General features: G+C 30.9%; 1 protein-coding gene across 1 annotated transcript; it reads left to right on the top strand.

Moving 5' to 3' along the window:
- Positions 1-889: 889 nt before the first annotated feature.
- On the top strand, positions 890-6,101 carry LOC141706198 (homeobox-leucine zipper protein HDG7-like). Its single transcript, XM_074509013.1, has 9 exons — positions 890-1,164; positions 1,346-1,560; positions 1,665-1,782; positions 1,861-2,559; positions 2,907-3,008; positions 3,090-3,302; positions 4,371-4,542; positions 4,625-4,989; positions 5,339-6,101. Exons 1-9 carry the CDS (start codon positions 994-996, stop codon positions 5,723-5,725), a joined length of 2,442 nt encoding a protein of 813 aa, XP_074365114.1. The 5' UTR covers positions 890-993; the 3' UTR covers positions 5,726-6,101.
- The last annotated feature ends 6,630 nt before the right edge of the window (positions 6,102-12,731 follow it).

Consider the following 12,731-nt stretch of genomic DNA (forward strand, 5'->3'; position numbering starts at 1 on the left):
TATATGAAATGTATTTACTACATATAAGATAATATATACAATTATACGGTATTATCAGCTCGTATACCATTTCTAAATGCCTAATTGTCTATTAAAAGGCAAGGCAAATTTTACCAATAGCGTAAATTTTGGGGTTGGAGGTTCTACTGCTTTGTCAACAAATACTCTGGCAGAGCAAACAGTGCAGCATCTGGTACCAAGAGTTCCATTGGCTTGAAGAATGTCCACTTATTTTGATTTCACATTGCAACACATATATAGGATGGTACTTAAGAGTTAAGACTATATAAAAGAAAAAAGAGTGAAGTTATTTTGAATTAGCATTTGTATATATCGAACTAAACATTGACAGACTACTGACCTGATATCTGAAAAATGCTCTATTTATGGTCAGGGAAATTGGAGGTAATGATTACAATTTTGCATTATCACTAGGCTAAATCACTAAGGAAGCACATTTAATTATCATTTATATATAAGCGGTTTAAAACCTAAACCGGGCAAACCGAGCCGTTATTATATGTTTGTCTTGGTTTTAGTCCTAACGATTATGGTTGCGGTTGGCCGGATTCGAAAACCGAATTCTTGGTTTGGTTCAGTACTTTGGTTTTACCGTTTTAAACCGGATGACGCTCACCCCTAGCTTTGACCGCCTCTTTTTATTTTTGATATTATATTCTTGATATGAATGAGCGTGTGACAGCAGTATCTTCATTATAGAGATAGAAAATGTTATAGATAGAGATATAATAGCAGTAATACGATTTTATAATTTCATTGCAGCAACCCCTTTCAGTTCGTAGATTTTATGGTTTTTGGTTGGTGTTAAATTTATGCATTTAATATGTGGATGAACTTTGAATGTGATTACTCGTGTATATAAGGAAGGCTCAGGCCTGAGAAGAAAGAACATGAGCAGACTTACATTTTGAAGCATATAGGGGTTTATATCATAGTTCTATTTAAACACATATATAGAGAAATTTCTTTTTTATGATGGGTTCTGGGGGGTTCATCGGCAGTAGCAGTGGCGAGGATGCCAAATTGGTTGGTGATAGTCCTTACACCAATGGCATTCCCACTGTTGCTGTTGCTCAGCATCAAATGTTCACTAAGCATTCTGACGAGTCTTTGTTTAACTCTCAAGCCCTCCCTATTGTCCGTGTACGCCTCCCTATCTTGTCCATATAATATATACACATCTATCTCTCCGTGTATATGCACTAGTTCTCACTTCAATATACTTCTGTTTCTTTTTGAAGATATCTTTTCTTGGTCTTTTTTAAGTCTTTACTGTTTGTTACATGCTATTTTGCTTTGTTAATCTTTGTATTGGTCTGTGTAGAAACCCAAGATGGAGGAGCCACATGATGTGGGATTGATAGGGGGGAGTTTTGATCCTGGTGCAATGGGGTTCAGGGAAGATGCGGACATGAACAGGTCTGGCAGTGACAATTTGGAAGCTGTATCAGGTGATGGACAGGAAAGCTCAAGAATAAAATCCTCCAATAGAAGCAGATATCACAGACACACGGCGCATCAAATTCAGGAGCTTGAAGCGTGAGTGTTCTCAAGTTATCTGCAAATATGATACTAACATTTATTGTCAGTGTACTGGATGATTTTAGTTATTTAAAATTTGGAGTGCCCTTCCTTTGTATCAGTGTATTCAAGGTGAATCCTCATCCTGATGAAAAAGAAAGGCTGGAACTCAGCAGAGAGCTGAACCTGGAAAGCAGGCAGATCAAATTTTGGTTTCAAAACAAACGTACACAACTGAAGGTAATTTTGCATATAGGTTGTTTTATAGTTCAACTTCTAAATGTCGCATATATATGTAAATTATTTGTATGAGACCAGGCACAAGTGGAGCGTCATGAGAATCTACTTCTGAAGCAAGAAAACAATAAGCTGCGAATTGAGAATATTGCAGTGAAGGAATCCTTGAGGAACCTGATTTGCGGTAAATGCGGTGGAGAACTTTTGCATGCGGAGTCTACTGAGGGGCAGAATTTTAGAATTGAAAATCTTAGAATTGAAAATGCACGGTTAAAAAATGAAATAAATCGTGCATGTGCTTTGACGAACAAAATTGTGTGCGGACCTTTGTCCTCTTTAGGTGGCACCTCATCCCCTCCAATGTTGAGCTCAAACATGAAAATTGCAGTAAGAAGAAATGGTTCGGGTAGCTTAGGCAATGCACATTCAGCATTATCCACGGGACTTGATCTTAATAATGCGGTTTCAGATGCTAGGCATGATGTGTCTGTGAGCAGGCCACTGATGGGCATGCATTCCGTTAGTCTCTCGTTTGAGAATTCCATGTTTCTTGAGCTTGCTTTGACTGCAACGGCCGAGTTAATCAAGCTGGCCCAGAATGATACTTCTCTCTGGTTCAGAAGTTTAGATGGAAGTGGGGAAATGCTGAATTTTGGCGAGTACATGAAAATGATCACTCCTTGTATTGACATAAAACCAAGGGCATCTACTGATGGTACAAAGGCTACCTCCATCTTGGCTATAAGTAGCATGGATCTTGTGGAGGTCTTAATGAATACTGTAAGTTGTGCAATTTCAAAAGCATCTAATGTTGTAAATGGTACTGGTACTTTCATAATTTTCACCAATCTTTTTAGGCACATATACTTTGTAATTGAAATTATATTAAGATAAAGAGGTACTTTACCCCAACGGTACCCTCATTCTTGGGTAGCTGGTTCAGGGTATAAGTCTCCTCAGGAGCAAAGTGGAGTGTGTGACTTCAGTTATCATTATCAACTTCATATCCTGCAGTCTTCTTGTTGAACAGAAACGTGCAAACATTTTAGTACCTCTTTCATGTAGACTTATTAGTAGAAAATTTTTCTAATTCTTGGTGGACTGTTTCACAACTCTTTATTTTGAAGGATCAATGGGCTGAAATGTTTTCTGACATGATTGGAAGCAGCTCTACTTTAGAGGTGATCTCTAGCGGCATAAATGGAACCAAGAACTGTGCTCTGCAATTGGTACTTATTTTAATATCTCTTTTGTTCAGTTGTTTTAGTTATACCGGCTACTATATTTGATATTTAAAATATGCATTGTAGATGCAAGCAGAGATCCAAGTTATATCACCATTGGTTCCAGTACGTCAAATGAGGTTTCTGCGGTTCTGCAAACAACATGTCGATGGTGTGTGGGTTGTGGTTGATGTGTCCATAGACACCAATTCTGAAGGTTCAGGTTCACAAACATCTGCACGATGCAGGAGGCTTCCTTCAGGGTGTATTGTGCAAGATACGGGCAATGGTTGTTCCAAGGTAATTGTTTATTTGCAATATTTATATATTTATTTTATCTTATTTATTAAGATTTTTATTATATGTAATAATGTGTCTTCCGTCTTTTTGCCTGAAACGCTTTTGAGCAAATTATATGTTTTATAAATTCTATTCGTGGTGAAATTAATATATGTTTTCCCAATATTAAAACATATACATATATACATGCAAATATGTGCGTGTGTGTGTGTTTAAATTCTGTAATACTAGTTTGTTGTCAAGTATTTAGTTGGTTTTAACCAGATGCAGCAAAACTATGGCAGAATAAATTTGAACCTTATACTATTAATTTTATTGACTGCCTTGTGGTGAAGATGCCTCTGCAAATTTTATTACTATGTATAGTCTTCAATTAAAAGGCGATCTTTGCTTGGAGTACTGCTATATTATGATGCTAGTTTAGAAAGGTTGAATCAATGCGTTAGTTATGCAAAAATGGTTTTAAATATATTGATTAGTTGCTGTCATTTAATATTTGTATATGTTAATTGTTTGAGCAATCTTTTAACTGTTTCTAAGGTTTCCGGTATCTACAAGTTTATATGACCGTTTCATTATGTACTACTGTAGCTTTATTTGTATTTAAATATTACAGACTCGAGGGAGATGGGATAGACAAGTTGGTGAGGATATGGGTTTGATTCTCCCTCGTGCTAGAATTATCTAAGAATGGATACTACTTCATAAGCTTGTAAGCTTTATTCAAAAAAAAATTACAGACTCCAGACTTTTTCAAAAGTTAAATTAAGTTTGTCTTGTAAGTTGTAAGAGGTTAATTAAAGCCGTTTGATGATTCTTTAAGCCCATGCTTTTGTTAACTTGTTGATTTTAACTTATTATAAGGTTGATTTTATCCCCCGAAAATCTGGTCATGTGTCATATCAGTATTCTGGTATGACTAGTGTTAGAGATCAAACCCGAAACGTCTTTTGTAAGTTTAACAAACTACAGTTAATTGAAACATCTAATTATTTATTTTTCCATGAGAATTGATTTATGTCAACCAAACTGCTAAACACATGGTTATTGTAAAAATGTATGTTGCAGGTTACCTGGGTGGAACATTGTGAATATGATGAGAGTGCAATACATGACCTCTACAGGCCTTTGATCAGGTCTGGCTTGGGATATGGTGCACAACGGTGGCTTGCAACCCTTCAAAGGCAATGTGACTTTTTGACAGTTTTGTCTACTACGGTGCCTGGCGTAGATCACTCAGGTCAACTATTAGAACCTCTTCTTCACGTGTCTTATAATTATATTCGTTACACTTGATTCTGATTTATGTCTTTGTGCAACAGTTGTAACTCCAAATGGTAGAAGAAGAATGGCAAAGTTAGCACAACGAATGACTCGTATCTTTTGTGCTGGTGTTTGTGCAACAGTTAACAAATGGGAAGTTGTTCAGGATAAGAATATGGGTGAAGATATAAGGTTTTTAATACGAAAGGGTATTCCTAATCCTGGAGAACCGTCTGAGGTTGTTTTGAGTGCAACAATGTCTGTTCAGATGCCTGTACAGCCACATCAATTGTTTGAAATGCTGCAGGATGAAGAACGTAGAAGCCAATGGGATGTTTTATCCCATGGGGGTCAGATGCAACAAATGATTCATATTTCCAAGGGCCTAGATTATGGGAAAAGCATTTCGCTTTTACGCCATACTGTGAGTAAATATATAAATCTTGTGCATGTTGCCTTAGTTTATCTGTAGTCACTGACAATATAGGGCTTCGGCTAAAATAATTGGTATAACTCATTTCCATCACCGTGGCACTTCGAAAGATTTAATTCCTTGCTGTATCATAGATTTAAGTAATATGAACAGGACTGGTTTAACTCATTTCCATCACCATGGCACTTAAAAAGATCACCATGGCACTTAAAAAGATATAATTCCTTGCTGTATCATAGATTTTAAGTAATATGAACGGGACATTAGCATATATCGTGTCACTCTTCTCTGTAGCAAATAAATTTAGAGGAAATGATTTTTTTCCTGCACTTCTATGCAGGACATGGCTGCTAATATAAATCAGGACAACATGTTAAGACTACAAGAGACATCCACGGATCTGTCGGGGTCGCTAATAGTTTATGCAGCTGTTGAAATGTCAACGATGAACATGGTTTTGAATGGCAGAGATTCTTCATGTGTAGCCTTGTTGCCATCTGGATTTGCAATAGTTCCAGACTGTTTTCCCAAGTCTAAAGGACCAAGTAGCAGCAATGGGTTGGTCCAAGAAGATACCAGTGGAAGCAGATCTCTACTGACTATAAGTTTTCAGATATTGTTGAACAACCTCCCTACAGCGCAGCTCACAAAGGAGTCAGTTAACACCATGAACACCCTCATGTCTCGCACAATTCAGGGAATCAAGGATACCCTTGGCTACAACTGAGAAGATATTATCGACTACATGGTACCCCATGCCATGTTGCCTTTTGTTTTGTTTTCTTTTGATATAATTTTGTAATACAGTACAAGTAAAAGGGTGGGGGTGGTTTTTGAGTCAAGATCGAACCGAAGTGAATCCTTTTTTGTGTGCAAGGTGCTCAGGGCTCTACTGGAGCCAGGCATATATGATGGTTCGGGTATTGACTTGGTTGACCTGGGAATCAATCTAGTTCTCATTAGTCAGTGTTGTATCTGTTGGCCCAGTTATATATGGGAAAAATTGATCACATTCCCTATTGTGCTTGTAAACATAATACTTTTTTGTGTACTTGAAGTTTTCAAGTTTTATGGAAAGCCTTGCTTGTTCTTGCAAGGGCCAACGAAATCTGTTATTTTGCCTTACGGGGCGTATGTTATATTTTTGGCCTGTAATCAAAACAGGAGGTGTAGCATCAACTTTTGAGTACATTGTTGTAGCTTATTCAATTTAATACTCTTCATACAATTCTTTATTGGAATTTCATTGAGCAGAAAACTAAATCTTTACCTATGGCATTTGCAAAGCTCATTATAAATTGATCAAAAGAATAGAAGGCCCAAATATTCTATCTTGACCCGGCTCCGGAAGCTTCTGTTGCTATCAAATGCTGGCAGGCTCAAGCATAAGCATGCTTGGATAGAGTGTAGACCTTAGTGTTCTATCTATACTCGCCCTTTTATACAAGGAAGGTTATGTGATAATACTATAATAGTAGATTCCATTTTATCTTTCTGTGACAATATTAAGGTAAAATTAAAAATCTGCAGATGTTAATGTCCTGAAAAATTTGATGCATTTGGGCATTAACTTCTTTTAGGATTGTCATTCTAATCTTGAAACAGAAATTTTAAAGATTTCCTGCAAATCCTCCTGGCACAAATTCATGCATTCTGTCTTTTGCTCAAAGACAGAGTATTATTTTTTTTTTAAAAACACAAGTTGTTATAGTTTTATGTATATAGTATTCTAATATTATAGTTGATTCACCCCTAATCAGATTTTATATTGCTTTCTCTTTGTTTTAGTTTGTTTTCAAGTCTCTGCAGAGTCACATCTTAATGTCTTTCTTAGTCATGTAACAGGAGTAATTAATCTGGTTAATTCTCGAGTTATTAATGTTAGATTAACTTGTTTATTGCACATAACCAGTGTTGTAAAAAGCCTGAATCGGATTTAATAGGTGAAGTCACGGTCTAGTGATTAATGGGGTAATCGGACATTAATCGAAATGATTAATTGGATCATTAATTGTAACTAATTTGATATTATTTTTGTTTATAAATAATAATATATGTAATTATTTTACTATTTTGACTATACATATATAATTATTATACATATTTATATAAATAAATTTAAAATATGTAATATTATTTTAGTAAATATAATTCGTAATATCTAATTTATCAATCAAGGTCATTTTGAGATGAAAAAATAAAAATGTTTATTATATAACTATTAAAAATAGTAATTATGTAAAAGAGTACTACCACTAAACACAGCAATAAAGGACTACCTATAAACACACTTATTAGAAGATGATTATGATATTTTCCTACTACCCACTTGCCTGGTGTAATTAATTAAGTATAGTAATGAAGTTTTAGTACAACCCATTACCTTGATTTATTTAAGTAACAAGGAGTCTAATTGGACAAGTAAAAATAACTGGTATAAGCATATTAAAATGAGCCGGACTAGTTGCTTTCTGCATGCCTAATAAGGTGCAAGTGGACAAATTTAAAAAACATCCAAGTCCATGTTTCTTGGGTTGTTTTTCTTACCTAAACCCCTAAGCATTATTTGTATATTTTTTTACAAAATATTATAAGCAGTCAACTAACAAAAAATGGCAAATCTTGGTTTTGTGATTATACTCAAGTAGTAAAGCAGCATACTGCGTTCTGCATATTGATTTAGTAAATCTGTTTGTTTTGATTTGGTGAGAGAATCAGTGAATCTGTTTTGAAACATGCTGATGAGAATGTTTAATGAGCATAATTAAGGTTAATGATGAGGACAAGTTTCCAAGATGACAAATTAGCCTCCCATCCCAATATGCATGGGTTAGAACTTAGAATAAAACTATCACCAAACATTGACCCAACACTGATCACAACTAATTTGAAAGTAAAAGTCTGGTAGATGTTGTATGAACTCTGGGGTTTCCTTTAGTTCAAGAAAAGGTTAGTTGATATAGTAGGACACGCTTATTCATTTATCTGTGTCTCACCGGTTTTAAGTCGTACGCCGATTAATATCCAAAAATACTAGCATAGCATTTTATAGTCAGGACCTTTTACTTAATAAGTCTGGTATGTTTCACGTCTCAACCTGGTTATCAGGGTGGATACCGTATTTGTGTTATGGTATGCGACCAAATATCTTAGATTTATATCTAGTGGAAGTGTAGAACCTTTAAAAACTTGTGAATATTTATTTTAAAACATATCAGATCTTTGCGAGCAATGGCGGACGTAAAATTCTTTTTTAGGGGGTCCAAAAAAAATTTCGTGCAAAACTTTTATGCATAAATTTTTTTTTTGCTTGAAACTTTGAAAATTATTAATAAAAAATTATAAGGTTCGAAAAATAATTTGTATCTATCACCAATTCACCGCATCAAAATTGAAGATGTATATACACAAATTTAAAACTCAAAGGCAAGTGCCCGTAAGAGTTGGCTCAGCTGGTTAAAGAGAGGAAAATTATCTCTTGGTCAGGATTACCTTGGTTCATGTGGTTTGCAGGGCTATTACGTGAGCCCAGGTTACCTACGATAGATGATAAAAAAAAACTCAAAGGCGAGGGAAAGGGTTTTACAACCAGCTAAGCTATAGTAGAAACTTGGAAATTAAACCGCTTCTGACCACGAGATCTAAAATCGTCTCAAAATTATTTATCTATTTTTTAGAGCTTTTTTATTTTAATTTAATAAAATTAAATTTTCTTTTATATATTTGAATTAATAATAAGATAATAAATATTTAGAAGCCAATCATATTTAGAATTTGTATATTCAAATTATTTTAAATTAATAGGGAAGATAACAAATATTTAGAAATCAATCATATTTAAAATTTGTTCATTCGAATCAATTCGAATTAATAGGAAAAATAGCAAATATTTAGAAATCAATCATATTTAGAATTTGTTCATTCCAATCAATTCGAATTAATAGGAAAGATAATAAATATTTAGAAGTCAATGCTATTTAGAATTTATTTAAACAAATTTATACTTTTTTCTCACATAACTTAAATCGTAATTTCCTATTTAAATTTGAAGTTCACTAGAAAATTGGAACTTCCTTATTTAGGTCCTATATTATATAAAATAAAATTCAAATTCACGTAGAAGTAGAAATAAAATTCAAATTTATATAGAGTACAAAATTTCCCTATTTAGTTTATATATTTTATAAAATAAAATCCAAGTTCACGTATAAGTAAAAATAAAATTCAAGTTTATATAGAAGTAGAATTTTATTAAAATTCTATTCGAAACTTATAATAATTAAAACTTATTTCAACTTATTTAAAAATAAAAAATATAAAACTTGTTAGTAACATATTCGAAATGTAAAACACTTATAATAATTAAAAATTATTTTAACTTATTCAAAATAGAAAAGAAAAATTAGTTAATACTAACACATTTCAAATATAAAAGAAAAAAAAATTACAACAACTATATATAAATGAAGATTCTTCGAAAATGATGATATTTAAACAATTTTCTGCATACAAACAACGAGGAAGGACCCTGATCATGGAGTTAAAAGAAATCGATAGACCTTCCACGTATAAATCTTTAATATTGTTTATCGTAATGTTCTTATTTATTTATTTATTTATTTAATTTTGTAGGTCGTCGGCTCTCGAGAGTAAAGTCTTAAATTTTAGGTAAGGTTATAATTATTAAAATTTATTTTAATTTATTCAAAATAATATTTTTTTGATAGTAACATATTCAAAACGGAAAATACTTATAATAATTAAAACTTATTTTAATTTATTTAAAATATAAAAGAAAAATAAGAAAATAGAAGAGAAAACAAAATTCAAACAACTACAAATAAGTGAAGATTCTTCAAATATATATGATATTTAAACAATATTCATACAAAGAGTCGGGCCCATGGGTCATGAGAGTTACAAATCTTTAATATTATTTATCATAACCTTATTTGTTTTATTTAATATTGATGTTGACTCTAGAGTGTATATAAAATTATCCATTACAATATTTTTTATTAGTAGAAGTTTGCATCTATTATTTTTTTAATATTTAAATACTTTTTGTCTAAATAATAATATTTTTTTAGTATTGTATTTGATGGGTGGACGGCTCAACCTAAATTTAATATTAATTATTATATTTTTTCATCAGTATTGTGTTTGACGGAGGGCGGATCAAACTAAATCTTATCTAAATTTAAATAATCTTTTGCTTAATATTGTGTTTGAAGGGAATGTGCCACAAACTGAATTTTATCTAAAATTTTAATGATCTTTTTTATTAGAATTGTGTTTGACGGAAGAGCGGCTCAAACTAATTTTTATCTAAATCATAATAAAAAATTTAATAGTTTTGTGTTTGACGGAAGAGCGGATCAAACTAATTTTTATTTAAATTATAATATTAATTTATATTAAAATTTATCTAATTAATCTTTTTTTATTACAACAGGAGTTGGCCTAATAAACCTCATAATTACTATTTTTATTGACTTATGAAGACTCTATATAAACCGATATCATGAAAAAAGTGTATCCACTTTGTTATATTATGTATATTATAACGGCTTAACAAAACCTGACACAAAATTAGAAATAATTATGAATAATTTTTTTTAAGTATTGTTCATATTTTTTTTAAATAATCTTCCTATTTTTTTTTAAGAATTTTTTTAGGGCCGTTTTGTCCACTAGTTTATTATATATAGTAGAACCTGTTAAAATGAGTATTCAACATTAAAACGAATATCTAAACGTTTTTAAAAAGTTATAGTTTACTCAGCATTCATTTTTAAAGTATGTAATCATCTGATTAAGTACTTGAATCCTGCTCAGAATTCTATATCACGTTGAAGTGAGTTTTAGATATATATTGTTTTGTAAGTATGAGGTTTTAAAATTTTATAAAAATACCTGCAGCCAACTCAAATGTAGAGATTAACTACCAAATTTTATACAAATAATTAAAAAAAATGTTTTAGGTTACTTTTGATTGTAGACATGCAAAAATATTATATTCCCTGGGTTCTGGTTACAAATAATATCTTTGTAAATATTTTAAAAAAATAGTAAAATCGTAAATGATGAGTATAATACAACAGTATTTTGGTAATATTTATGTAATAGTAAATTATAATTTATTCTAAATTTTAATACAGAGTGAAGATGTTTATAAAAGTATTAAAAGGGGATTATATTCATATTTATTATTAACCGTATCTGTATGAACCAGTTTTATGAAAAAAATTTGAATCATCCATCAATCTTTTGATTCCTAAAGGAAACAGCAGCAACAAAGAGTGCGAAGGTTAAAAAAACAGAGTCCACGCGCACTACTTATATTGTCCGTAGTGGGCCCGCATTCCTTAAAAGCCTGTGTTGTCCACTCAATGTTATTGCTTTTTCCTCATTTTTTTTTTCATTTTACTCTCTGTAAAACTTTATTCTTGAATTTTGTGAACAACAAAGGTGGATGTTCGTAATCAGAAATCTGTTCGACTTGGTTTTATTTCGGATAAAAGTTACTTGAAATTTAAAAAATATTTCAAATGGCTACTTAACTAATCGGCCATTTTTTTGATTATTTTTTCCTCACACATATAGTTATATATTAAGAAAAAGTAAAACTATCTAAGTAATTTTAATTAGTTAATAACATAAACAAAATAATAATGTTCAAATATAAATTTCTTGTTTGCTATTTTTTAACAGAATAATCAAATATAAGTTTTAATAATAAATCACGTATTATTTCTAATAAATGTCAATACCTAAAAAAATATTAAAATATTTATAAAATTTTAAGTTTTCTCTTTTCCGAAATAGTTTTCAAATAAAATAATAAAAAATTAAGAAAGTCATACCCGGATTTCACCTCAAATATTCGAAGTTAAACCGAGTTTTAACCCATTTTTTATAAAATGTTTTTGAACTTGATTATTTAAAACTCGGATCAATGGTGTTAAAAATAAGTACTCGAATCGATTACTCGGCAAAATCAACGAATACTGATATATCCTATTTTGTAGGTCGAGGGGCAAATTTATTCTTGAATTTGAACTTAGAAAGCCATAAATAAAGAATTTAGTGAGTGATCTTTTATTTTATCATAAAAATAAAAAAACACAAATTATTATTAGTTAAAATCCCATCACAAGTTTTTTTAATATTTAAATATTTTTATTTATATTATATAAATTTTATTAAAATTTTGATGTGAATAATTAAATATTAAATAATAATAAATATTATTTTAATTTGAATGTGTATGATTTCAAATTAAATAGTAAATTATATATGATTGAAAATTAAATTATTAACTTTAATTTTAATATTATAAATATAATATAAATGTTTGTTATGTTGTGATTGGAACATAAAAATATAAATTTTTGTTGTTGAAATAATTCGAACTAGAAAGTATGGAGGAGTGCATAATTTTAATATTAAATAATATTTATTATTAATAGTATTTAAACCTTAAAATCATTTATATTTCAAAATAATAATATTTGGAGTTTGAGGATTCAAACGTGTAAAATTGGAGTATTATATAATTTTAATATTTAAATCTAACTTATTTGAATAGTATTGCATTATAATCCAAAACTCAAGTTGCAGTTGTCAAGTACGCATATTCACATCACATACATACAAATAAATCAGTCAAATATCTATCCCAATATTCCTCTTTATTCTACTACTACTTTTTATATTTCATTTCCACCATT

Source organism: Apium graveolens, chromosome 2 (assembly GCF_009905375.1).
Source record: "Apium graveolens cultivar Ventura chromosome 2, ASM990537v1, whole genome shotgun sequence".
NCBI lineage: Eukaryota > Viridiplantae > Streptophyta > Magnoliopsida > Apiales > Apiaceae > Apium > Apium graveolens.

Excerpts from the sequence above, each read along its gene's own strand:
- LOC141706198 (XM_074509013.1), top strand. The coding sequence starts at position 994 with ATGATGGGTTCTGGGGGGTTCATCGGCAGTAGCAGTGGCGAGGATGCC. Across the intron at positions 3,009-3,089 it reads AGAACTGTGCTCTGCAATTG|ATGCAAGCAGAGATCCAAGT; the intron begins GTACTTATTTTA and ends TATGCATTGTAG. Across the intron at positions 3,303-4,370 it reads CGGGCAATGGTTGTTCCAAG|GTTACCTGGGTGGAACATTG; the intron begins GTAATTGTTTAT and ends TGTATGTTGCAG.